General features: G+C 50.6%; 2 protein-coding genes across 2 annotated transcripts; one reads left to right on the top strand and one right to left on the bottom strand.

The window, feature by feature from the left end:
- Positions 1-199: 199 nt before the first annotated feature.
- Positions 200-20,331, top strand: LOC34618805. The gene is given in 39 exon segments (XM_026335092.1): positions 200-515; positions 731-876; positions 1,129-1,434; positions 1,550-2,954; positions 2,999-3,069; positions 3,337-3,532; positions 3,602-3,604; positions 3,779-3,839; positions 3,980-4,112; positions 4,385-4,769; positions 4,837-5,307; positions 5,446-5,884; positions 6,034-6,182; positions 6,362-6,426; positions 6,653-6,824; positions 6,949-8,237; positions 8,362-8,502; positions 8,568-9,114; positions 9,296-9,417; positions 9,534-9,648; positions 9,822-10,038; positions 10,085-10,615; positions 10,670-11,019; positions 11,161-11,483; positions 11,811-11,894; positions 12,418-12,542; positions 12,669-13,021; positions 13,111-13,416; positions 13,553-13,685; positions 13,909-13,969; positions 14,093-14,230; positions 14,744-14,882; positions 15,083-15,408; positions 15,555-15,822; positions 16,153-16,321; positions 17,998-18,194; positions 18,367-19,503; positions 19,668-19,755; positions 19,989-20,331. Coding segments are annotated over 39 exon segments (11,820 nt in total).
- A 685-nt stretch (positions 20,332-21,016) lies between these two features.
- LOC34618806 lies at positions 21,017-26,373 on the bottom strand. The gene is made up of 11 exons (XM_026335084.1): positions 25,958-26,373; positions 25,469-25,790; positions 24,708-25,009; positions 23,975-24,313; positions 23,644-23,792; positions 23,000-23,091; positions 22,684-22,798; positions 22,158-22,408; positions 21,595-21,740; positions 21,319-21,468; positions 21,017-21,185 (listed from the first exon to the last, which is right to left on the bottom strand). The coding sequence occupies exons 1-11, from the start codon at positions 26,371-26,373 to the stop codon at positions 21,017-21,019; spliced, it is 2,451 nt and encodes an 816-aa protein (XP_026190869.1).
- Between the last annotated feature and the right edge of the window lie 294 nt (positions 26,374-26,667).

Below are 26,667 nucleotides of genomic sequence, written 5' to 3'. Positions count from 1 at the left end.
AAAGCCAGGCTGGACTACCTACGCTCTGTATTAATTAAGCAAGATATGTCTGCTCAGCTTACTTCACTGGCTTTTCAGGCCAACAAATGCTGAGGAGTTAGCTGGACCACTGGTTTCATGGCTGAGCTGGCTTGCTGCCATTGCCGTGCATAGAGAAGATCGATGAAAGAATTAATTTCTCAGGAGTACCAACGCCCCCATGATTGTCCGAAAAGAGCGAGACGTGGATGTCTCACAGGAGACTGCCGGATCTGGCACCTCTCCAGAAGAGGCTGAAGAAAATAAATCCAGTAACACCAGAGGACTAGTCCAAAGTTCCATGCTATTTTCTCCAACTGCCAATCAGCGCTACATCCATCCTCTTCCCGGGGGACCGCAAGGGTTCATGCACTCCCCCACCGAGTCGGAAGAACTTGAGTCATCTAGAAAACAGATAGTGGATCTGTCGACCCCGCTAGCAGAGGACCTGTTCGAATGGGAGACACGTACGTGTGATCCACCATATTACCTGCAAGGTGAGCAGGAATCCACCGCTCTACAAAGATAAGACTTCTCGTTGTGCAGTAAACAGAGCCTAAGTACTCTAGTTGTAGGATTCAGGGATACAAAATAAGCGTACACCAGTCAATAGGACGTGATACCCGTGAGGCAACCACTTTGCAGTATGCTGTAATGCTCAGTGGGCATATTTTGTTTTTCTTGGGTAGTGCCTGTGCCATCTGACACATAGCTAATGAATTATTCGAGACTGCTGAAAAGCAAGCAGAGCGACAAGCACTCAAAACCCACCCCGAAGTCGTATCAGCCTTAGAGGACACTTGGAGCCTTTTTTCTAAGGATGATCAAAATCGTGTTCCTCAGGCGGAATACACTCGGGTAAGAGAAGAGTCCCAAGTTGCATGCACTCCTCACCGGTAGCACTTGTATTCCCGCAGTGGTAGCAGTCACCATGCTTTCCTGGGACGCTTCACCCTAGTGCCTCCGTGTAGGATGCTGCAGAGCTTTTGTCTCGTATTATGTATGCTCAAAAGCGATTAGTTGTAACGGCTTGATTGCTCAAAGGTAAAGTCTGAGCCAAGCTTTGGCTGTCCATCTGAAATCGCGAATATTTCTGGCTTGGGTTCCCAGGTTCTCCTTAGACTGTGCCTGGTTCTAGTTCCTGAGCTAAGGGGTCGTCAAGTGGTGGACTTGATAGAGACCGAATGGCAACACGATTCGAAGGGGGAAGACGCCCTTTCTCGTGAGGCATTCTTTGAATCATTTTTCGAGCTGGCTGATATCTGGACGCCAGGGATAGAGGGCCATGCATATGCTGACTTCCTACGAAGGCTCTTCCGCCGTATCACCGTTAAAAGGAATGGCCAACGAGATGGTGCCAAAGAACCCAAGTTAGTGCCAAAGATAGTGGTTAAGGTCCTTAACAAGGGCGTAACGGTACGTTATTCCTGCTCTATTGTTCTGCCTGTTCCCAAAGCTGGAAAAACATATATGCTCAAGGGTGCAGTAAGAAAAGGCCAGCAGGATGTGATTTTGTGAAATGAGAGTACAGAAGCCAGAAAACCAAGACCATGAGCAAGATGACATTCAGCAAGTAAAGCTTGTTGTTGGTTCGGCTGCCGATGGTACATGCATAGCCGAATGGAGCAAGGCGGAGCACAAGGCACTCGAGGCACTGGTAGTCGCACATATTAACGGTGAGGAAGACCTTGAGAGCATTGAGTTGAAGGAAGAAGTATCGTACAGGTGTGTGGAATCCTCTGCTAGCGAACCTCTATGTACTGAGTGGGCGGACCCGGCAAATATCGCGCCCATCGGCGCCGCAGCGCGGGCATTCCTGGCGAGCGTCTTTTCTATAGCTCTGAAAGCAGTTATCCAAGCAAAACAGCAGCAGCCCAATAACTGCATTGCCTCGTCTAGTTCCCATGCAAACCACGCGTCAGCCCGCCATCAGGAAGAGAGCCTGCAAGAAACAAAGGAGTTAGTTACTGCTGAGCCATCGTCTCCCCCACTACTGCAGTCGCCTCGCATTCGCCAACATTTTGCATACTACAATAGCAAAAGTGACTTGCCCCTACGAATTTCTGGGGTTTCGCAAGAAGAACTTAGAAAGTTCAACTCAATTGGATTGCCAGTACAAATGGAAGGTGTAAAGAGGCTTGTCCTACTCTCGGGAGTACCGCAGCTGCTAGTGGAAGAGCAGCTAACGAAGCAGGAGCAGCCACAGCAGCAGCAGACGCCGCTAGATGAGCATGGAAAGGTGTTAAATTCCGAAGAGAGCATGATGACCTATCACGTAGAGGACAGTCAATCCGTGTTGTTCCAAGATCTCAGATCGTTCAGCGGAAAAGAGATCTCTATTGACGAAATTAAAAAGATGCTTACATCCAGTGAGGAAACGAAACCGCCTCAACTAGCTGCCTCTGTAGATTCAGGACTGGAGCGTGAAACAGTTTCTGAACTACAGTCTAAGCAGGAATCCGTGCTTAAGGCAGAAGCAGAGCCGGAGGTAGAGCAAGAACCAGGGTCTCACTCACAGCCACATGAGCAACGCGACAAGACACTAGATGTGGATTCAGACTCGGAAATTAATCATGAAGCTCGTATCCAGAAGGATATACATATTAGTGCTGAAAGCACCACGGTACAAGAGCCTCCAGGCGCTGCCACAGGAGAGGGAACATTGGTGGAGAAGTCACCGATAGTGACAGAAGACGCAACGTCTGTTCAGTTGCGGAAGGCCGATGCCAACCATCGTTCGCGGCCACTGCGACACGGAGGACTCTCCAGGGCTCGTATCTTTCACAGTTCCTTTGACGACTCACTTCAGAAAATCCAGAACAAGACATTTCGAAGATCTATACTGATAAACGGAGTCGGCGGCGTCGTTGCTTGCCCCCAACCTAAAACAAAAGGTTTTTCTTTTTTACGTGGCCCTCTAGAATCAAGGACGAAGGGTATGCGAAATAAACATGAGATAGGATTCCTACGTGGAAGCTAGGTCAATTATCGTTTGCCCAACTCTCAGAGGACAAACCACATGTATTCAAATCCAAAATGGCAGCATATAAGGCCGGCGTCTGTTTCTAATACTGTTTTTAGTTAGTTCCCACCGATGCGTGCATCCAGTACTTTTGTCGTTGTTGTTTTCCCAGCTTCAGCGCCCCAGAGTTCGAAGGTGCCAAGCTGCGGGGAAGCACAGGGTCCCGTTCAAATGGAGTTTGAAAATAATGGTTAGCTTTTCCCTGTAGCAGATGAAGCTCACTATGCAGAACAAGGTGCTCTGCTTGGCTGGTGACGCTTGCTGAAAATATGCGGATGCCCGACGGTGACTCACAGCCCTCTGCACAGGCCTGTCCCACGAATGGATCTGCAGAACTTGTAAGCAGTGAGGGCTTGGTTAAAGATCCATGGCCAAAAGATTACCTTCAGCCCGAGACAACACTGGAATACAAGCCCGCAGTGGAGCAGGAAGAGCTGGCTTTTGCGTATGAGCCCAAACAGGCTATCCTCCTTATAGGCCCAAACACCCCGGGTAAGTTGCTGCTGGGAAATCTGCACTTTTCACATGGAATTGTCCCTGTAGTTACGTTCCCTGCTTGAGCCGGTCCGACAGATGCAGTGCTGACGTCAAATGAGGTGGACGTGTTGATGGTTTTGGGGAAGAGGCAGACCAACATGCCCTAGCTTGTCCAGGTGCATGCGCCCTGTACGCTGATAGAGACGAGCCGCATGGCTTACAAGCTGGCGACGAACCTAGGGCTGGAGTGGCTTCAGGCAGAATATCTACTCTCGGCGCTCTGCAAGATCAGTCGTTCTTTACTCACGCCTTTGGCCAGGCGGTGAGCTTTCCTTTGCCCCGGGCACACACCCCATGTTCGGCACTGCTTAGCACTGAAGATGGCACTGCAAAGCCCTAATTCTTAGCAATGTGGCCGTCGGTTTTACTTGAGCTGTCCAATGTTTTTTCTGTACTGCGCAGCTTAACACGCATGTTGCAGCGAGGAGCACGAGTGCCCATATTGGAGGCCCTTCTGCTTACTTTGGAGTTTATGGCGAGCAAGCGTTCGCGCACTGCTGGGTATGTCTTGGAGCTGCCTTCTGGATTCGAGCAGGTAAAGAAAACGACGAAACATGCCGCTTAATATACAGTGCTAAAGAGTGACACACATCTCGCCAAACATGCTGGACCAAGAAATGCAGCAATTGGTCTCACCCCTTTACAGCTCACAAGAAGGCCATCATGATAATGGCGTTATTCAAGGCGTTTTGGGGTTGTGCAAGAAGTTGGAAGAGCCATTCTAAGTTACACGCTAGCAGCCTGTCGTAGTTTAGTACACTGTTGGAAGGGTATCACAGAAGATGTCATGTTTACTGGACTTCTCAGGATATCAACTTTTTTTTAAGACATCTCAGAGACTTGAGTGGGCGGCGGCGGCTCAACTGGCCAGCGTTGCTCTTGCGTCACGCTCACATTTGTGAACAGCGAAAAGGGTGCCTCACAGGTGATGTGCATCCTGCTGCACATCAGAGTCGGCCTAGCCAAAGAAATTTCACAGCACCACCAAACGGAGTGTTCTCTCAAGATTCATCCGTTGAATCGAATAAAGCCAAACCTGGCAGCGAGACTCAACATTCTGTCAGTGAAACAGCGGAAGGAATCGTCTCTTCTCTTGGGATATCCTCGGATTCTGGGCCTTTGCAAATAGCTGGGGGTACTAGCATAGAAGTCTCGAGTCTAGATAATATCCAAGTCAATGGAATGGAACATGGTAAAGGCTTACACAGACTACGACAAACGCATCGTTTATGCTGCTAGACAATCCCTAAGTTTTTGAGGGTCGATCCAGTTACACTGCGCTAGCCTGCCTGCGTGGCTAAGTGCTTGTGGTGCAGCTGTCGATGGCTCAATAGATGATAGGCAGCATACAGATTCTGACACGCGATATCCGCCGCTGGTGCCAAAGGAAGCACGGATTGTGGAGAAAGGGCGTATTGAGGACAAACTCAGCGAATGCTGTTTGGACTTGGAGCACCTACCTGCAGAGCATTCTGCAGTCCCAGTCAATGCGAAAGGCCACAAGGAGAGAGAGCAGGCTGGCGGAATACTTAACAGAAACTGTGACATGCAGGATGCCAGTACTGAGAACTTCCCTGGTGCTGGGACAGATAAGAGCAAGATTGCACAACCAAAGGAAACTACTGCGGACGTGGCAAGACACGTAGAGAACCCGCTTAGTGCAGATGCAGAGCCCTACGTGGAAGCCGCTGAGTTTCCGCCCCGAAGTAGCAAACAAGTGCACAATGCAGGTATGCAAGAGCGGCTGTTCAGTGCTTAGACTGGAAAAATTTTATGCTGTCCTACCGCCAGAAGGCAGAAAACATGAGAACACGAGACTATCGCAAACGGCTTGAACTGCTCAGGAAAATATTCCCGCACCGGCTAAGCTGACGATAAAACTGACTCCCACGATACTTCCACTGCTCCTGATTATGCTGGAACATTGGCTTCAGGTGCAAATAATTCGTCAGATAAGATCAATGCACGCAGCTGGCCCCTCCATGCCGGCTCTATTGTAAATGAAACCAATGGGGGAGCCGGCTCTGATGAACGTTCCGACCACCTGGCGTTGCTGACTGAATATGGTGGCTCCGGTGCTTGCTCCTCTAGCTCCTGCGACTGGGATGCAGAAGCTGACAGTGTGATGAAAGCCGCCGCCAAGGGTCCCATGCAGCCACAGCCAAATCCCCTGGTCGATGCCTTTCCTGGACGTGCAGTGTTCCTGCATATAAACCCAGGAGACAAATCCTTCACTTCGATGTCAGTCAAGCAGTTATTAGGCTATAGGCCACTTGACTGCTCAAAGATATCAAAAACTACTGCGCCGCAAACACACTGCTATTAAAAAACTAACTAAACGCTTTGCCCTTTCTGCACGCACTACTAGGAGCTCAATTTTGTGGTGTGAACCACGGCTGATTTTGCGTGCATTAAAAGGTGCTATCCGGCTTTAGAAAATGTGTACTCTGTCACAGGGTGGACACAAGCAATGGCATTGTGCCCGACGAATTTCGAACTGATGGCACTGTAGGTAAGGGCTTCCTCGCCTTTTGTGATACAACCACGTTGAGCGGAGCTCTTGTGGGTGTCTGTTCTTTGCGACAAGCAAACATGTCCTTCTCCAGTAGAGCTTCTGCCTCTGTCAGGAGGATAGTCAGATAACTGTCCGGTGTCTTGGAGACACTTCTCTACTTCGCAACAATTGGGGGGCGAAGCCGCCATGATGAGCTTGCAAAGCCCCAACAAATAGTCAGTGAGAACCCCTGTTAAGTCTGTTGAGCTCGATTATATGCTTGTTTGCAGAAGGCACTGCGGATATTGAAAATGATGAAAGTATGGACTTCAGCGATAGGAAGGATCTATTAGAGGTACGGCCACTCAAAGCTTTTGGCCAGTTTAACGCTCTTAGGCAACTATCCTGGCGTTGATACCTTCAAGGTCATGCCACTCTTAGTGAATGAATTTCTTGGCTGAATCCACATTTGCCGCGTACTATTTAAGCACATGGCTTCAAATAAATCCTGCCAGACGATGCACTATGTCTCACCAACATTGATTTTTTATCATCTATCTAATACATTGTAAACTCTGCAGGAGCTCAGAAAAACATGGCCACCCGATTTTGATGGATTGTCCAACCCAAGCCAGGCTGCCTCTGAGTTAGCAGACAGCAGTGAATATGAATTGTTGACGTCTTCTTTGCTGCTCCAAAATATGTTGCAGCTGCTAGGCCCAGAGCGCGTAGTCTTCTTTCCACTTGGAGAGGGTCAGCCGCATCGAATTTCCTTCTTCAGTTCTAACAGAAATCCCGCAAAGTTTTCTCTCATCGGCTAGTGGTGTCTGACCTACGCATTTAAATTGTTGTATAGTCTTTGATGCGTGTAATTTAGACCATGGACAAGACGGCACCGCTTCACTGGAGCAGCAAGTGATAATGGCGGGGCCTCGAGACTCTGCCGCTTTGGAATTTTTAAAAGTCCGCCTCATTGGTGAAGTTGCTTCCCCTGTGCCAGGTGCGGCAGATGTTCAAAATTTAAGTGAGCTTCTGGAGCGAAGCGACTCATCTCAGGATCGAGTAGGTGATGAAGATAACGAGGAAAATGAATTGAGAGGTGGTCAGGTGCCGGAAGGGGATACAGATGTGATCAATTCTACCAACGAGAGCGCAACGAATGCCGACGAAATCGACACAGAGAGCCTTTCAGAAGCTGACGCCACCGCAGTCAAAAGTTCGAAGGTGATAGTCTCTTCCAAGAGAGGTCCAATGGTGGATGACATTTGGGGGCAGCCTCAGCTCGACTCGCAAGCCTGCTCACAGAATGTACTCTTGAAAGATGCTAATGCATCTGAAAACACATTTTCAGACTTGGTAAACACTGATGATTACTCAAAAGGACAAGACCAACAGGAGGGACTTCATTCTACGGAACCGCTGGCAGACTTCAGTCAGTTACTCCAGCGGCGGTGGACATCGTGGGGTCGTTGTTGCCCTGTAACCCTACAGGAGGAGGGTAAGGCAGTTGAAGGACAAACGCGCTATGCGGTGGAGTTTTCTGGGAGGCTCTTTCTCACGGCAGATGAAGAAAAATATGAAAAGTTTCTGCGTGACCCTAAGCGATACGTTGGCAGCCCTCCTTCGCTTCCCCCAACTACATGCGTATATCTCTTCGGACCATCCTATGCTGGAGCTTCAAAGCAGGCAAAAATGCTTAGTCAGACTTACGGATTTGTTGCCGTGGATGTCAGCAAAGAATTGGAGGAGGGATATCGCCGGGTTGTAAAGGAAAGACAGGACCCTCTGCAAAAACAGGAGCATGAGAGTGAAGAGCAGGTGCCCGCCAATCCACTAGAAAAACAATGCCTGGCAGAACAAGAAGCAACAATTCATATGCACGTAGAGTACAGCCATGAAAGGCTGGCTACCGACCTAGAAGCACTGAAAGCACTTCAAAATGCTGACAAGCCCATTGACGGAGGCACAGTAGCGACACAGGGCCCGCGAAGTCCTGCAAATAGCTCGCAGCACTCATTTTCGAGTGCAGGAGCCTCTACCTCGGGACATGCCAATAGCTTCAGAGAGCAGCAAACCCCAAGGGGGTTCACCGAGACTGAAGAATCTCCTTTCAGTCACCAATCTAGCGGTACTAGGGAAACCTTTTTTACGCTTTCTGAAAATGAGGTGCAACAACTGCAAGAAGGCCAAGCCTTAGGTACTAGGAACACACAGTCATATGAATGAGCCCCGGTTGCACAGATCAAGTGTTCATGTTCGAATATTGTTTAGGGGACTCTGATATGCGTAGCTATCTCTTGCTGCTCTTCCGCATGTGGCAGGAGACGACACGGTAGCAAGGCTTATTGTGCACCTCCTTGGTGTGGAGGAAAATCTAAAACGGGCCGATGCAATCGACAAATATAGAGCCGACACGGAAGAATATGAATCAGTAAGTCAATGCATCTGTACGAAGGCCGTCTCTCTAATTCTGTGTGCCTTCACTCTCAATGCAAGAGGCCAACTGTAGGCAGCATGCTCTTGAAATTGATTCTTCTCACCCACAGAGTGCACAGCTGGTATTGCTTCAGACAGAAAACTGCTTTGGGTGACCCGTGGTGGCTGGCGCAGCATTACGGGCAACCAAGCTCCAGTGCAAAGGATGAAGTTGACCTGACAGACGAAATGAATGAAGAGAAGGCAGATGCTGATACCTCTGCAGAGGGTACTGGATATATCAAGGAGGTGCCTCCACCCCCGCCTACCGCTCCTCCGCCATTACTGAAGTTAACAAAGGGCTGTGTGCTCGTACACCTCCCTCCTACGCAAACATTTCTTGAGCAAATGGCTAGATTAGGCATTGTCTTCGATCATCTAATTCATTTGACGAACAACCCACAAGACGTGGCAGAGGCGGAGACCGCAGGGGCGACCCAGTATGCTTTCACAAACTTTGATACCACCTTTGAAGATGACATGGAGCATCCAGAAGTCAATCTTGCGGAGCACGAGTTAGAAAAGGAGGCTGATGAAGCCCTTGTTCTTGATATCGATATGCGCCCAAGTATGCGATCCCTGTCAGAAACCAAGGTTCTAGGGCATGCAAGCATTAAGGTAGAAATATGCGAATTTCGACGCTCTCTGCGATTATGGTGTAATGGCATTCTCTCATACGAATAGCGGGCAAACTTCAGGGTGGTGATGAAGGCCATTGCCCAATCCTTTAGTGCTGCGGTGGAGTTCAGGGAAAATTGAGGCATTACTCTCAGACTCGCTGAAGCATCGCCGAATCCGGCAGCTGGTGGACCCGTTTTTACTAAAACCAGATCCACCCGAGTGTGTGACTGATCCCCCATACCTTGCAGAGGTGGGCCTGGCATTTTGAGCAAACGCTAGCGTCAAGCAGCTTCCCTTGATCAAACGTCTTTCCAAATATTGAAGCCCTTAGGCTTGGCCTTAAATCCAGATGCGTTTGGAATGTAGATATACTCTCGTATAGAGCAAATAACTTCTTTCGAGCACCCTCCAGAAGGCGAGGAGTGGGAAACTGCTTCCAAGAGTTTTCCATTCCTTCCGCCCCTGCCACTGGTACTTTACGGTGAGTTCTGTACCAGGTCGCTGTTCCTAATCTTCCCATGTGGCACATGGCGTTGTCATTGCTTGACCATTCTATCAATTTCTTCCTGAATTTTGTCAGCTTAGCATGCATCTGCACAGCAAGGCGAGGAGGGAGGTGCGCGGTTTTGGACTGTTTGTGCGCCCACTGCGCAGGGGACTTTGGGGAGTACTGCCCTGTTGCACTTCGTGATGAGCGCTGGCTGCTACCAGGGAAGCCCCAGCTCAGCCTGCAGGTACGGCAGCGGGTGTATAATTTTTTTGACGAGGAAAAGAAGTACAGGTTTGCTGCAGACACCCCGCGTTACCTGCCATTATTCGGCAAGTGTAACGATACATGTGAAACAGGCAACGTTGAGGTGCCTCCCCCCCGGTGAGTTGACATCGCTACTTATTCCTTCCTAAAATTTTTGAACAAGCGAGAAACGCGCTTACTTGGATAATGGCATGTGCAAAGGAAACTCCTTTCTTGTGGGATGGCATTTCAGCATCGCGTTCTTGGGATCGCCAGGTTCGGAGGTGGAGAAGCACTTGGTGCACTTGAGCAAACTGTACGCTGTGCCTATCCTCGATTTGCCATCGGCTTTTTCTAAGGCTTTCAAATCAGAGCTGTTGGTGCGCTGGAGGCAGGCAAAACAAAAAGCTCTGGAGGCCCCTGAAAGCCTACTTGGAAACGGCCAGCGCACAGACGATAAAAATGAACACGCCCTGAGGCAGCTATCTTCGTTAACTCGGAGCAATGTGTTTGATGCCGATGATGATGAATTAAAGCAAGCATGGCTTTCTATGCAGCAAGAAACGCAGCAAACAATATATCTGGAAGCCCTTAGAAGTGTCCTTCACACCGAAATAGGGCCTACCTTCATACACGGTCAGATGTTTAAGCACATACACTGTGAACCCCAACAAGGAGCAGGTTTCCCTCACAGTGCTGGATATTCATATACACTGTGAAAGTGTAGGGCATATTGAGAGGAGGGCGCTGCCGCCAACACTTAAGGAAGCACAGGCTCCTATGGCTTGTGGTCTGCCACTGTCACTGGCAAGACACTGCCACACTGTAGTGCGTATCAGTTTTGCCATATGGGTGGGGTTTCATCAGCTGGCGTCGCTGAAAATCCTCTATTTCCTCATGAAGGAGCAGCACTAGGTGTAGATGAGACCGAGTCCTCAATAAACATTGGCGACGTGATGGACAAGGCAGGGAGACTCCCAGACTGCGTTGTCATATTCTTGTGTGCCACCCATCACTTATGTACCCTGAAAAGCAGCCGTAGTAGTAGCTCTTTGGAGCCCTTGATTCCTCATAACACCGCAGTAATTTTTATTTTGGCGATGCAGATGCACAGACGAAGTAGCACTTTCTCGTTGCTTGGATCTCAAAAAATTCAGTAGTGAAGCTGAGAGTGCGGAGCAAAGACAGAATTCGACAAGGAAACAGGTCTGCGATAGCACCATGACGCGAGCTGTTCTATCCACGATTGAGCTTCAGCAGCTACTTCACTACCGACACTGGCAGGAAACGAACTGTGGGTTCAAGCTGATCTGAGTCTGCAGAGCCAAACAAATGGAGAGAACGCTTTTTCCGCTGGTCCTTTTGCTTATGAAAGCAGCGGTAGCGAGGCATCTGATTTCGGCGACGGAGAGGAAGGGCCCACGTCGGTCTTGTCATCATTAACAAAAGCTCGCAAGGCGTTTCTCGAAGAAAAAGCCGCGCGCGATGCAGTCCTTTTGCAGAGTGCAAAGTCTTTCGCCATGGCGAGGGTGCCCATTCTCACTGTTCGATCGGAGCTCTGCGAAGGCACGCTTTTCGCTGCCGTCACGCATTTCTTGGAGCGATTCATGAACCATAGAAAGAGTCTTATCCTTAGTTCTCAGTGCATACCACTTCCCAAGGTAAGAAGCACTGCAATACATTGGGTCAAAGAAAATGGTCCAAAGATTGGCTTGCTTTTTTGTGGAGGCTCCTGCCCAGCTTCACTGCGATAAGACCTTTCCTGCGTTAAGTGGCTCGATGCATCGCCTTCTCACGCCGAGTGCGTGAAAGTGATTTAATAGTTTTTGAAAGTAGCATCCTGACCAAACCGCCTTAGTCCCGAGAAACACGAAGCAGACCGTGTGTGCGGTGCCGCAATGAGCCTGCAGTCCTTCTACCAGAAACTCCTCCATGCTCGGGTAGCAAGGCTCTCCAAGTACCAAATTTGCTCGCCGATGGATGTTGATGCAATGGTGCGCTAAAACCGTTCGCTCAGGTGGCACAGATCTATAACCTAGGACCTAGTCACTCTCTGGAGCCATCACTGCGCCTGGTAGAATATGGCCTACCCGTTTCTCTAGTTTCAGTGTCGTTCTCTCGCTTTTTCTCTCGTTCAGAGACTCACAGACTGTGCAAAATACCCTGTCCTCCTTCGAGACAGCATTTACTTCCCCGCTGATAACGAGCAAGGTCGTCGCCTCTTCTGCCAGATTCCCTCAAAATTCTTGAATGGCACGAATCCACCACCAAGGCAATACGTCCCTGCATGTGTTTTCCTTGGCCCACAAAACAGCAATTGCAGCCAGGTCAGCCGAAAAACAAGTGGGCGCCCTGTATGCAACTGCCATATTCTTGCCGATTAACCGTCATAGACAAAAGTACACCAATAGGAGCCTTGCTAGAAGTGAGTTTGCCCGTTCCGGCCACAGTTTCGCGTAAGAGCTCCACAGCAGCGAGAAACGGCCCTTCAAGATATGTGCAAGAGATTTTTAACAGGTAGCAAGGGAAGTTGCAGAGTGGTGTGGAGCGCTTCACGTTAGTCTACCCCAGCTGATACAGGAAACGGTAACGTCTTCTGTTCTGTCCAGCCTCGGAAGGCGTATTGTAGAAGATCTGCAGCAGTAAGCCAATGGGTAGAGGCCCTTTACAAAGTTGGAGCGGTTGCATTCTCTTCTATGCAGTGCCTGGGACAAGAAAGTAGCACATTTCTTTCTCATGTCCCTACTCTTCGTTTCTCTTATGTTCAGAGGCAAGGCTGCAGCCGCATGCTGCTTATGCCGCCTCATGGCAGCTCGTCTCCGCTCTCAAACGGCCAGGCAAAGGGGTTTTCTACTTGATGGACGGGGTTCTGAGGGCGTAAGGGTTTGTCAACTGATGGAACTGCTGCAAGCGGGTTCACGGAAACTCACAAGTCTTGCGCGGAGACACCTCCGAGAGCACGATCGTGGAACTGCTTCAAGCCTCACAGAAAGGATGATCTCAACAGGAGATAGCCATCCACTATGCGATAAAGAACTGGGGGACGAAATCTCGTCCTTGGAGCTTGCGCAGTCTCAAGAGAATTGGACAGACTACAACGAGGCTGACTCGAAAGGGGCAGGTAACCCAATTCCAAATTTCTGAACAGACATGGGGACGTCTTCAGGAGTATTCAGTAACCTTTCACCCTGTCACAGCTTACCAAATCAGGACCAGCCCCTTCTGACCCTCAGGTGCAATATTCAGGTCTGACAGGTGTCAGAGCTGGCGAAATATCTACCAGTTCTCCTTCCGCAGGGGCTTGTCAAGGAATGCATGAGTCTCCCCCACATAGAGGGAAGCATGATTGCCCACCAAAGAAAAGCGTAAGCCCTCCAGCTGAAGCGCTCGAGGGTATACGGCAGCAAATTGATATTGTCTTCGTGTTCGAACCCACACAAGACGATCCACTTGTGGAGGGCCGGGCAACCCATGACGGTGGTCCCCAGTTGCCGAAGTGCAGCGCAGCAACTGCGCGTAAGTCTTGCTGCCTGGCACACCAAAAATAGGGACTATTTTGAGGGTGTTTGCAAAAGATCAAGCAAGCGATGCAGAACCGCAGTGGGGGCCGCTGCGTAGCAAAGAAGCTACGAGTTGTTGAAGCGTGCTGCAGGGCTATTTCACCTCCATGGAGACGATCGCGATATTATTTTGCACCCAGAACTAGCTGCCGAAAGGCGCCTGCGTCAAGAAGAGGCAGTGAAGCAACAGGTGGAAGAATTTCGCTCCCTCGGTGTTCGAATAGTGTAAGCGAGCGTGTACACCAGTTGCTCAACTAGTTGAAGGATAAAGGTGGCTGAGCGCTCCTGAAATACAGGACTTTGCCGTCTTAAACCGCACATTAACACACGCGCCGAGCACCAGGTGCCAGCTAGCATTGATGAGCTTCACTATGGACGTCACGAGCGCCTCATGGGCTATCCTGGCTTTTTAGGTGCTGCAATGCGCCTTTCCGGTGAATGCTCACAGGACTGTTCCTGCTGGAAAATCCGCATGGATGCAATTTGATGTCGTACAGCGAGAGATCGAGGTTAGACTCGCTCTACAGGCCTTCGAAAAGTCTCAAATGTTTCCTAGAACGCATTTCGTGGGCTGTGCCGGAAGCGAGCGGCGATAAGTGCTTGCCACGTGTGCCTTCCATTGCGCTGCAAAGGGAATGCTCCGTCGGCGGCACAGCTACGAACGCCTGAAGGCCCAAGGACTGGCAGCTCGGTGCCCAATTGAGAGCAAAGTGCTTGAAGCCAGCACAGGTCTCCTTTCTACGTACTGTCCAGTTTGCTGGACTATCAATGTGAGGCAACTATAATCTTGAGGCTCCTGGTTAAGGGCATAGATCTATAAAACAGTGCCTGCTGCATCTGTTGTTTTTCTCCGAGCGGAAGTATAGAGCTAGTTACCCATCCGTCAACATTGTTTGCATCCTTAGTTTTGGGTGATAGACGGTGCACATAGTACTTCCGAGCCACGAACACAGAGTGCTTGGCTATTGGCTACTCCTGAAGTGCTGTATCACTTTTTTGAGGTGTGCGCGGATCCGTAGAACGCACTGAGAAATTGCAGAGATACTCCGCAGTTCCAGGTTGAGTTCAGGGCCACGCGGTACTTTTGTTGTTCCGAGGTACATCAAGAGGTGCGTCATTATTTTGGCAGCAGGCGAGTCGCAGTGACACATAACCGTCATATTGCTTCTCCTGTCATTAAAAGCAGCAGACATTTATGCGTAGACCGTTGACTGTAGCAAGATTGTTGCAGGTGGGAGCAATCGACCGAAGGACGTGTTCTAAAAATATATGGTCTGCTGCAGCACTTTATTTGCAAGCCTGGGGATTACCTGCAGCAACGCCTTCCGGATTTGCTTCCACGCCGACTCAGGCCCGACGAAGTAGAGGACAGCAACGCCCTCGCTGCACTGGAACTGAGAGGCTATTGCCCTGTCACTCTGGGTAAGATGAGAGCTCCTTTGCCGCTCGGCACGCAAAGGCTCACATATGCTCCGGTAAATACCTTCAATGAAGCACAGGCCTTGAACGTGCCCCTAATGCGTCATTAAGCCTGGTAAATAACATCTACCGCAGGCCCGTCAGCTGTAGGCTTCAGCAGGAAAGGCAAAGAAATTTTACACCGGACAGCACATTGTGTGCAGTTAATTGCGGGAACCTTGTACAAGGAGACCGGCGTCTGCTCATTAAATACGGAGATCAAACTTTTTGCTTCGCAAATGAAGACGCTTTGGGGCTCTTCTTGCTCTACCCTTCCGGTTACGCATCCCGTGCTCAGCTGCCTTCGAAGCTTACTCCTGTCCAGAGGCTAGGCCATCCCCCAAGAACCCTTGCCAGCATAGCCCAGGCTGCACGTGAACGGTGCATGCAGCAAGCAAGGGCTCACGGGTACCCTGATAACCCACTGATGGCTGAAGAGGGTATCGCTGAACTTCGTGACCAGCTAAAGGATGCTCAGACGTACATAGAGGTGGGGAAAACGATCACAAGCGTAGATGGCTAGTAACGCCTATGAGAATGACGAAATCATTATTTGGCGCACTCTGGAGCTGCTGCAAAGCCCTCTCGTGCCATTATTTTGCCGCCTTCCAAGGCTTGGCGACTTATTCTATCGAGGGCTGAAGGACAGAGAGAAATGACGTGGTACCACCAAGCAAAAAGACACTGTAGCAAATGCTACATTATATGGGCTCGTAGGTCTCAAGTTTGGATGTCATAATACAAGCACTTTCTTTCGCCGGTGAAAAACGCCTGTTACATCCCCAGTACAACCAAATCTCCAGTACAGTACGGCTAGTCGCACATTTCATCCGAGCAAAGAACCCTTTGATTGACGGTAAAGCCAAGACGGAGTCAGAGGTTGCTCTTGACGCCTTTGTCAAAGGTATGAATTTTCAGTGAATGCATTTGCTTATTTGCGGTAGCTGCATTTTAGGTAATGTGATCTGCGAAACCTGCGTAGCCTGACCGTCTGAAAACTGTGGAGACGAGGATTCGCTTCCAAAGAAATGAGCATAAGCTTTAACAGTGTTCCTTCTCGGGATATCCTCACAACATGCTCTTTTGCGACGTTTTGAAATCCTAAAGTGCTGTTTGAAGGCAAAAATGTGAATTGGTGACGGGTGAAGTAGTCTTGAAAAGGGGGACAGTGCGGATACCGTTGATTAAATTTCGCTGTTGACAGATTGTGGGGCTCTCGGTTTCTGGACCTCAGACTGTGAAACTCCTCTTCAAGCCCGTAGAGCCATCCTGCACCTGCACTGTCACAAGGCAGAGAAAGGAGAGTGCTACCTCCCGCCTGAGGAGCTCAAGGTCTACAGCGCGGAGACAGAGGAGACACGCGGAAAGCAGTGGACGTATCTCAGCGAACAAATGTATTCCAGGTTAACCAAAAGACTAGATCACCTCCTTTGTCTGGATTAGCAGTGAAGCCATGTGGGCAAAGTGCTACGGAAACGAGAGCTGATATTGATGGTGTCACACATCCAAAGTGCTTTGCAGTGTGTTTCAAGTCAAATAAATAGACGCTGGTTTTCCGCAAAAAGCTAGTCCCGCATATGCTTGTCGTTGGAAACAATCGTTGCCTGCCTGATTGGCATGTGACCCCAAGGAAATTAAGGAATACCGACCCTTGCACAGTCACCAAGCAGCGATTCCGACGTGCCGCGGCTCAAATATCGCTAGACATGCCTCTACAAGCTAAAAGTATCCAGGATCTCACGAGAAACTGCCCGGGATTGGCACCGAACACCTCTATAGAAAGGTGCTATCCGTAGCCAAGCTTTTTAGTTCGGTGTAAAGTGTGCGGCAATACGAATAAAAGTACGGTCCTTTGACCAGAAATAGTGTCAAAACCTTCAAAAATAGCTCGTCGGTAGTAGGATATGCGATCCCTTGCACTGGGGTTGCATAGATGTCCTCCATGTGCTCCAGCAGTAGAAGGCCCAATAGCGGCTAGCCATAGAGACCGAGTCTCGATTACTCTTCTGAGGTTCTAGTAGCTACGGGGATAGTATCACATCTATGGACGGAAGATTGTGAATGATACTCCTTTGTATAGCTGTTGAGGCCACCTCAAGAGGGTACACTTTAGAGGAAATCCACTTGCAAGAAGAGAGAATGGACACATTACCTAAACGGTTAAGAGAGCTTCAACCATGGAGCACCGACTTGCCGTGCATGCCTTTGCATGGCATATTTCTCTCACTAACTGACCACCACTCAGGAAGCACGACGTTTGACAGCGTCTGTGCGTGCAATAACGGAGGACCCGGTGTTCGACGGAATAGTACATCTCCGTGCACCAAGCCATCAGCGTGGCTGTGCACTACCAGATGCGCTTTGCATCTGTATTATGTATGGTCTTCTCAGTGCACTAGAATGTGTTAAAAGGTTTTGGGGGCTCGTTCATGTTATAGGGGCAGGGACAGAGAAATTGAGTACACCACTGCCAGGCGCAGCGGGCTGACCACACTAGGTTGGGGAACGGCTGTGGATCTGGGCCGACAGTTCTCCAGTGGTCTCTTTCAATGAAAGCTTTTAGGCAAAACCACGCTCTTTTAAATTCAACTTAAGCATTATTCTGAGGATCCTGTACTGTTGCACGAGTTTGAGCAGCTTTTACGCGAATTCTGGTCCTGTCACGAGGCACGAAGCTGCGTCCTCTCGGCTGTCGGGTTTGACCCCGATGCTCCACGCGCGCAGCAGCTTCACCCTCCACGGTCCAAGTTGTGCCGCCCCCTTTGGTTTCACCTTAAGCATGGAACACCGAATCTGGAGTTTCGACTCTTACGCAGAGTGAAATTCGTTAGCAGTAGGCCCTGGAATCCCAACAACAGCCCTGGGGAAGTCAGTAGCGGCATCACAACTCACTCGGGTGTGCCCCCACGGCCACGTCGGTCTTCCATCGACGAACATTAGAACCACCTGCTTTTTTCCTTTCCCTCAAATTCGCTTTAGCATCTCATTTCTTCGTCTAGCCTACGCTGCCCAGCAACTCACTCTGCCTCGCGGCTTGAGACCGCCATCGCCTCGCTGCTCCACCGCATCATTACCCAAGGCTTCACGAACAAACAGCCAACAAACCGGGGACCTGGCAGTGCGAGAAGATGGGTTACACACGGGAAGCCTCTGGCTACCAGCGGATGCGTCTCACTGCGATGGCAGCTCTCTACGTCGCTGGCTCTATCGCAGTTCAGGCCGAAGAAAACCCCTGGGGCGACTCTATGCAGAAATTTAACATTCCTTATGCTCACGGTGAGCTAGATTTTCTTTGCCTGTTTGATAAGGTACAATGCAACGTAGGTGCAACCGAGGTAGTTGGTGGCAAGCGGTTCCATACGATCCCTAGAGCATTCGTTGAAGTATCCCCACGAGCCCGCGTGACCCCTCGACAGTTTGATATGCGTTCTGCACCACAATTTCGCAGGCAGCGGCGTGTATGTAGATTTGGGCAACTCGAAAACCGTGAACAATAAGTGGTACAGGGAGCCAGCCGGTCGCTGTCCAGTGATGGGGAAGGTGATTAATCTGCTGCAACCGACAACTGATAAAAATATCTGGCCCCGTGACTATTTGGAGCGCGTTCCAACGAAAGGTAGTCAGCAGGACACCACGCCCTTAGGGGGTGGCTTTGCTATGTGGGAAACGACCCCAACCAACATTAGCCCGTTGACGCTGGAGGAGCTGCAGAGTATGGCCGAACGGCAGCGTGCAAAGAACACTCCAAACGAACTTGCCACTAAGATGCTAGAGAGTGTTGTCGATAACCACGGTCTCTGTGCTTGGTGGTCCTGGGTGACTTTTGCTTCAAACTCAAGCAACAATCTAGATGACAAATACCGCTATCCCTTCGTGTGGCAAGAAGACAAACAGACATGCACCCTTCTTGCCGTGGCAATGCAGCTCCTGGAAGGCAATGGGACCTATTGCACCGCTGGAGATGAATCCCCTCAGCTGACTTGGTACTGCTTCCATCCAGAAAAAAGCAGCAGTGCTGTGTCCTACAACTCCCCCTATGTCCGAACAGACCACGCAACTGCATGTCCTGAGAAGCCCATCAATGGTGCGCACTTTGGAGTTTGGAATGGCAGTTCCTGCGCGCGCATCATTCCACGACTGAGAAAGAAAGTCAGTGAACCATCTGAGTGCGGGAAGGCCGTCTTCATAGCTTCGCCTTCCGACAATCCTACCAAGTACACGCAAGGACCAGACACTCAGGGTGTCAGAGAAGAATACCAGTCAGGGGTAGTCACTACTTGGCCCGTGGGATCACCCTCAGCGGATCAGCCACGCAGCCGCGGTGTGGGTATCAACTACGCCAACTGGTACTCCGACGGCTACTGCGAGCTGTATGACGCAGTCCCCAACTGCTTTACGAAGGCCAATGGCCAGCTTTCTTTCACTTCTCTCGGATCAATCGATCCTGAAACCGCAGAGCTTCCCCCTTGCACCGCTGCTTCTGAAGGATGGGAGCTTTCGGTCTACTGCTCGTGCGGAAATGGGGAAGTCATCCCATGGAAATGTGAAAATGGAGAATGGGTTGGAGGAAGCAATGAATGCACCTGTACGCCATCGCCAAACATGGTTCTCTGCTCATTCCAGCCTAACAGCGGACCTGTATTCCCCAGGACCACTTCATGTCACAGGGCCAGCAGCGTTAGCCCTGGGTAGCATTTGCTATAGAGCTTCGCGGAGCGTGGTTGCTGGGCTCTTTGCTTGTGTCTTCAGGCAAAAACGTCTTAGGAGCCGCCCTAGGTATAGGCATTGGCGTGCTTATTCCCATTCTAGCCATCTCGGGATATTTCCTGTATAAACGGTAGGTGTCAGCACATGGCTGCAACGCTAGCCACCCCACCGGCTGAGAGAACCCAGCTACACATCACAAGGGGGAGGCTAATTTGTAAATAGAGCTCGCAGATTGAGGTGAATTGATCTGTGTAGCATCATTGTTCACGTGCTAGTTCTGTACGTTACTTTGGAGAGTCGGCAGCCACGCATTTGGCTTTGATGAGTATAAATGTCTGCTCATGTGCACCGTCTGCTCAGTAGCCAGAATAAGAATCAGCAAACCCCGGAGAAGAAGCGTCTGCTTTCTACCGATAGTGATAAGAACGAAGAATTCATGAAGTCAGGGCAACGTGAAAAGCATAAGCAAAGTGACCTGGTGCAAGAGGCAGAACAGTCTTTCTGGGGAGGTGGGCTCAATACTCAACCGCTGCTAACTCCCCTAATATGTAGCTCCGGAGCGGTCATTAATTCAAGTAAAGCGTATCACTCAGCCATAGTAGCCACCAGAGATGACATTTCCGTAAACTGTTTGCTGTGCTTTGGCCTCTGGCGTGATGATCCTTTTTGCAGAGACTGGGCAGGATCAAACAAATGTAGTGGTTGATGGAGCCCCCCAAGAAGCATTCTACTAAGCGTACAGCAGCTTGAACGCAAAGGGGCAGAAGCATACCATCCCTAGAACGCTCTCTACGCGAAGGCCGCAATACGTGGCCTAATGGACACTGTCGGTGTCCGCATGCGGTGCAAAGGTTCGCTGAATCCTGCCGCGCGTATTAAGGTTTATTTGGATCAAAATATGAAAAAAATCTATGGAAGGTTTTCCTGCACTCCGACATTCTGTACAGAATTAGCTCCAAGCTATTGTTCAAGCTGTTTTCTGCGAATACGGGCAACGGTTGGAGCCAGTGGAAATAGCGGGATACGACTGTTTGGGTATTAAACCGCACTGAACGAAGCCTGCGGTTAGGAGGGCTCTCAACTAAGCAGTGTGATCGCGGTACACACACAGAGAGAAAACATACATTCGGTTTGGACAAAGTGCCTATTTGCGAAGCGGTTAGATGCATGGGTGAACATTTTGCAAGCGAGTAGCTGCCTAGCATTAGGCTGTGGTTGCCTCACAGCCTGGGAGGATAGATAGGCACACAGATTTGCAGTAGATAACTAATATTTTACAAGTATCATGGAGCGGGATACTCGCAGCATAAGGACGTTTAAAGCGTATTCATTAGTGGTGCTTGCGGTGGACAGTGCACTTCGATTTCTGTCCAGAGCGACGACTCTAAAAGTCAACTTGGTGGGGGAGCCTGCCGACTCGATTTCGAGACGAAAGACTGTTCCAAGCGCTCTTGCTGCTCCTGATGAGAGTAGACAGGTACTTCTTCCTCCTGCACGCTAAGAAGTGTGAGGCAGCCCTGGTCGTCTCCAACCACAACCACTGTCGTTGTTGTTGCATACCTGAGGAGAAAGCCCACCGTATTCTAGGGAATAACCGCATGCATTCGCTCCCTGCTTTTGACACCGTAGTGGTAAGAGTGTCTAAACGCCAAAAGTGGTTATTGATGAGGACGAGGCGCCGCGCGCTTCCAACCTGAGTTGCGTTAGACGCCGTTCTATGCGTTGGCCTCCAACAGAAGGATAAAGAACGGCTACAGGATCAGATATCTGCTCCCTGCAGTTCCAGAGCTCCACCCTCCCATCGTCAAAGGTACAACAGAACGCAGTTGAGTCGTAGGGGCTCCTGAGCCACAAAGCATGCCACAACGCAATGCCTGCCAGGTAGAATGTTGGTGTAAACCTTCAAAAGACGAGGTGTGTGGTGAGCCAGGCTACAGAAAAGGGCGCTTCTAAACGTAGTTAGACGAACCAACGAACATCCGTCACTGCGCTAGGCTCTTCGGTTGACTTGTATACAGCCGCTTCCACAAGGTTTCGCGAGATCGACCATAGCCGGACTGTCCAGTCCGAGGAACAGCTCAACAAGAAGTGGGGGGAGAAAGGACTGATTCGCACCTGAAATATTTAGTGACAGCGCATTGTGGAAGCGTTGAGCACGCACTATTTGTTCCCTTCGCCGTCCAAACAACAAAATGCTCTGCAGACCCTATAGAACACCAGAAGTCTTCGTGGCTTCACCACGGAGCTTCCTTTGGCCGCTCGAACAAGTCAATACGAAACTGTGATTCTTTAGCTGAGGACACTTAGTCTTCTGCAGCTAGGGGTAGCACTTCTAGACAGCTTGGCGACACGTTGCAGCACATCAGCGCCTGAGGGCCGCCCCCCCACCCCCTAGCATTTTTCGGGTGGTCAAATAAAATCAAGCACGGAGTTCTCTGCCATCTCAGCATACTCTAGATAATAGGAAAGCCGTAACATTAAGAGAAGTGCACATGAGGCGAAGGCAGGTAGATTCAGGGTCTAGCGCCGTACAGAAGTAACAGGACCCTTGTGGCCGTAGTACGTGTCCAGAAACTGCTCATTGTACGCTAACGAGCACTTGTGTATAACGCCTTCGTCTGTTGAGACGAAATATGTGTTATTGTCAACTTTGTCTACTTCCAAAGACAGTCCAGCTGCGTAGTGGAAGAAACGGTTTCGCTGTGCCTCCTTGGATACCGCGAGCTGCATGTTGCAGGGGTTTTGCGTTCGTCTTATGGTCAGAGCCAATGAGTGCACAAGGCCTGCAACAGAAAGCACTGCATAGGCCCTGGAGTAGAAGTGAAGAGATTCTGAGCGTTCGTCTCGCCTTTGTGTTGTAAGGCCTTACTAGAAGGGGTCTTTAACTGAACTGCGCATTGCAGGAAGCGGTAACTGTGTGTTTTGTTGCATAGACGGTCAATATACTGGCTCTTCGCTAAGGGTTATCAAGTGTGGATGAACAGCGAAAGAGCTGGCGCCTCTGGAGAGCCGCAGGATGCGAATGCCGGCCATTTTATGAGTCATCAAGGGCTCTTGCCTTTCTGCAAACTCCACTGGAGTACGTGCCCGTCCCCTCCAGTAGTCAAGAGGCCTTCATTGCCATCTTTGTAGAGCCACTTCAAGTCCCACACTGTATCTGAGTGCTGACAGCCCTAGAGGACACCACATCATTGTGTGCGCAGGGAGCAGCAGGGGGTGAAGTGGCTGCAGGCACCCCAGTGGTTCACCATCTGCTACCCCAAGGGAACCTTTGGTTTGTTCTTTCTGTGTGCAGTTAGTCGGGCTTGAATGGCGTAGGGACAGAGCTATTTTTACACTGAGCAGGCAGGGGCCTGCAAGAGTGGGCAGCCCACCAGGGGCCCCTCCGTAGTGGCGCTGTGGAGGACGGGCTGTTCAGGGGAGCAACGAAGGTCCCACACGCACACCCCGCCATCAAGCAAACCCCCTGAAAAGTTCCGCAACGCGAATTTTGTCTTCTTTGAATGGGGCCGCAGGCGCTGAGTTCTCGGTACTCCAGGCAAAAGTAATGAATGGGGAGTGAGTGCGTATGAGAGGGAAGCATAGGAAAAGGGGGAAAGGCATCACAGCCACCGTTGGGATTTGTTCACCAGCTAGGAGGTTCGGCTGAAGAGAGCTGAAGTCCAAGCTGGTAACTCCACACTTGCAGCCAATGGCTCGTACGGGGCGCAGAGGGTTAACGATTGACCACAACAAAATTTTCCCTAAAAGAGACCAGCAGTGCATTTCTTGGGCAACCTTGGTTCATAGCGAAGCTTAAAGTGGCTCTCTTACACCTACAGGAGGCGCTCTTGTAGACCTATTTGACTGAGGTAAGGAAATCTTTGCTTGTGCGAATGAAAGAGGCTCCCCACTTGTGCGCCGCGCACGCCTCTCGTGTACCTTTACTGGGGGAGTCTCTTTTATTTGCATACGCGTGCCCTTGTGTTGCACTTTTCTGGGATAGAGTAAGTCGCCCTTTATGGTCTCTTGTCCGCACCAGATCTTGCCGAGTTGAGGTTGCAAGGCGAGCTGCTGTACGCAGCGCAGAGTGTGTCTTTGTGAAGTGGGTGGTATGCTATGGCGCGCACGCCATGGCCCCCAGCTATCAGGCGAGCGTCGAAGTCCATCAGCTCTTTCAATTGCTTTCTGTTTCCCCCGCCACCTAGTGGGAAAGTACAGCAGTGGCACCAAATGCAGTAGCAGCTGCTGCCCGAAGTCACCAGTAAGGGGTGCTGTCAAAGGGAGGAAGAAGAGAGGCAAGGTAAGCGCTGTTCACGAAATTTGTGCAAGAGCAGCTCGAATTATAGCGGTTATTACAAGCATTTCACCGACTAAACATACAGCTAGCCGGGAAGCCACTGATACACAAAACCATGAAGGGTAAAGAATCACAAATAATCCGCGAGGAGCGAACTGTGAGAAGGGCACGGATGGCTTTGTTGCATGTGGCAGCTACTCGCTGCACATCGGTCTCACTTGGTTCCTCGTCATCGGAGTCAGACAGGATTTGCGGCTCCACGAGGACCTCCCCTAGCCCAGACATAGCTACAGCAGCAAAGGGTTGCAGAACAAGACAAGTAGTGGCCGCAACAAAGCACGATGACGCCAAGTGAGCTAGTGAAACTGCGTCCTCTAGTTCCCAACTGGCCACCACATTTAAGTTAGCGCTTTTTATAATGCCGTAAGCGCTTATATATTTTTTTCTGTATGGCGGCACGTAAAGGCCACAGGGTCTTTGTACAAGAAATATGCTCGTAGGCAGAAAGACAGCAAGGCATAAAATGGGCCTGGCGTATTTCAAAACGGAGGAGCCGGAGAAGAAGGCAGCGTAGGGCAGCGAGGGAGGGAAGAGACGATAAGTAGGAAATACGATGTGAATGCGAATAAGAAGGAAAGGGACAGAGGCAGGCAGCGCTAAAGGGAGGCCCTGACTGGCAACAGAGTATATTTGCAACACTCTGGCCCCTCCTCGAGGTTGTCTCGCGTCAACTGTACCCCTGTCTGCTAAAGCACGGGAGTAGGGCAGAGAGTCCAGCGGCACCTTCTCATCAAGCAACAAACCAAAAGTAAGCCGTAAGCAGCAAGCAGGGGCAAGGCCGTGTATTATTTGTTCTCTGCCCTGTTGACTCACGACTCGATGCGAGCTCAGCTACAACAGAGCCAGTCGTTTCTCCGTAAAGGGGGTCTTGGAGCAACCTCTGCGGTTTGAAGTTTCTATATGCCATTTGTTGACGGTGAAACTGCTTCTGACAAAGGGCCCTTTCGACCCGTAGCGCCGCCACATCCAAGGATTTGGGCAACGGCCCTTCAGTGGCTGTCTGCGCCAGTCGTACAAACAAAGCCGGCGCCAGCAAGTGCCGCAGCTAAGCCCAATAAGTGTTGCATTAGCTCGACGCTGCATGTGTCTTAGTGACGGGATTTTCCTGCAGCAGCAGCAATGTATGTGTCCGACTAGCGGGTGCAGTTAAGGAGCTGCCGCAGCAATAGTGCGCACCTGCCAAATAGAGTTCAGGCTCGTAGGCTGAACGGACACATCTTGAGAGACGCTCTCGGAACCCTTTGCAGCAGAGGTAGTCTGATCGTTATCGCTCAAAGAAGGCCGGTGGGGCTTGCGAGGTAAGGAACGCAGTGTAGGGGGGTCTGTGAGTCCAGCAATAGCAGCATGAAACAGCTCAAAAAGAAGGCGCAACAGCAACAGCAATGACAGCACTTGCAGAGCGACACCCAAGGATCGGGGTAATAGTCCACAAGAGGGCTTAGCAGATGAACATGCCCGTACGGTACTAAATGCAAGAGCTGTACGACTGCCTACTTTTTCTCGCTTCGCCCCGGTGCCCATCCTGATGGGGAGGCTGCTTTTGGCTCGAAAAGACAATGCCCCCTGTCATTCTGCCAGTATCGCGCGTCCTGACTCGTTGCGAGGCCTGTGAGGGAACAAGGGAGTTGTCGAGCTTGCGGGAGACTGAGGCTTGTGGAGATTTGAGGGAGGGCCCCTGGACGCCATCAAATTCAGTGGCAGCCAGGATCCTGTCTCGCGGAGCACAGACTTTCCAATCAACCGAGAGCAGAGTGCCATGTGCTAGCAGGCCTTCCTGGGTAAATTCCTCAGCTGTGCGTCTCCAAGTATCTCTGAAGTCATCCATTCTAAGAAGTGCTCGCCAAACACCGAACGCCAAAAAGGCCGTAGCTAAAATGGGGATCTAAACAGCTCGCTTTTCACGACGTCAGCGTAGGAGCAATGCCAGGAGCATCAGCGCGAGCAGCAGGGAAGTGGTGAGAGAAAGAGGGCTTTGCTGGTGCTGCAACCTCACAGAGTGCGTGGCTTAGCAGCTAATGCGTCATGTATGGCCGCTGGTGAGGCCTCCACTCCTTGCGATATCGGTTCTTGTGAGCCTGTACCAACAGCCTGAAGTTTCTGCTGAGGGTTGAGGGTTTGGGTGTGAGCGACCTTAAATCTGCCTGGGATGCTGTGTCTAGAGGACTTCAGCTCGGCGTATACTTTGTTTCTCTGGCATATTTGCCTGTGCTCTTCAGTTCCAGGAACTGTACAGGTTGAGGGCCGCACAAACAAAAATTGAGTCGCTGTCTCTTCCAGCTCTATCCTGACGCTTCGCGGGGGCGTCAGCGCGGGAGCAGTCTTTTGGGTAGCGTAGTGGGCAAGCTCTGAGTAGAAACAAGGGCTGGAATCGAAACGAATATCAGGCAAGAGTACGGCGGGTATATGCATTGGGACTTAAAGCGCAAAAGAGTCACGACAGTGCAAAGACAGGTTGGTCCAAGGCATCCGCCGGAAAAAGGAAGGTGAATTGAAAAATTTTGTAGTGGTTCATCCACAGCCACATTCGCCTTTGTGTTGGCATACGGATATATGTGCATGTGCATCTTGCCTTTGGGGTTGAGGCCGCGTTGGGAGGAAGGTGTTGCTGCTGCGTCATCCTGCGCTGCTTCTCCGGGCAGCTGCAGAGCTGCGAGAGTACGCAAGGCACTGCGCGTTCTCGCATGGACGCAACCTACAGGGTGA

This window comes from Cyclospora cayetanensis, unplaced genomic scaffold (genome assembly GCF_002999335.1).
Source record: "Cyclospora cayetanensis isolate NF1_C8 unplaced genomic scaffold, CcayRef3 CcayRef3_contig_111, whole genome shotgun sequence".
Classification (NCBI taxonomy): Eukaryota; Apicomplexa; class Conoidasida; order Eucoccidiorida; family Eimeriidae; genus Cyclospora; species Cyclospora cayetanensis.
The sequence above is the reverse complement of the archived record's forward strand: the minus strand, read 5'-3'. Positions and strand labels throughout refer to the sequence as shown.

Bases quoted from the DNA above. Each gene is read 5' to 3' on its own strand.
- LOC34618806 (XM_026335084.1), bottom strand. From the start codon at position 26,373: ATGCATATACCCGCCGTACTCTTGCCTGATATTCGTTTCGATTCCAGC. The intron at 23,092-23,643 runs GTGCGGACAAGA...GGAACTTTTCAG, and splicing joins CCTCAACTCGGCAAGATCTG to GGGGTTTGCTTGATGGCGGG. The intron at 21,741-22,157 runs GTACGGCGCTAG...TAAATATTTCAG, and splicing joins ACAAGGGTCCTGTTACTTCT to GTGCGAATCAGTCCTTTCTC.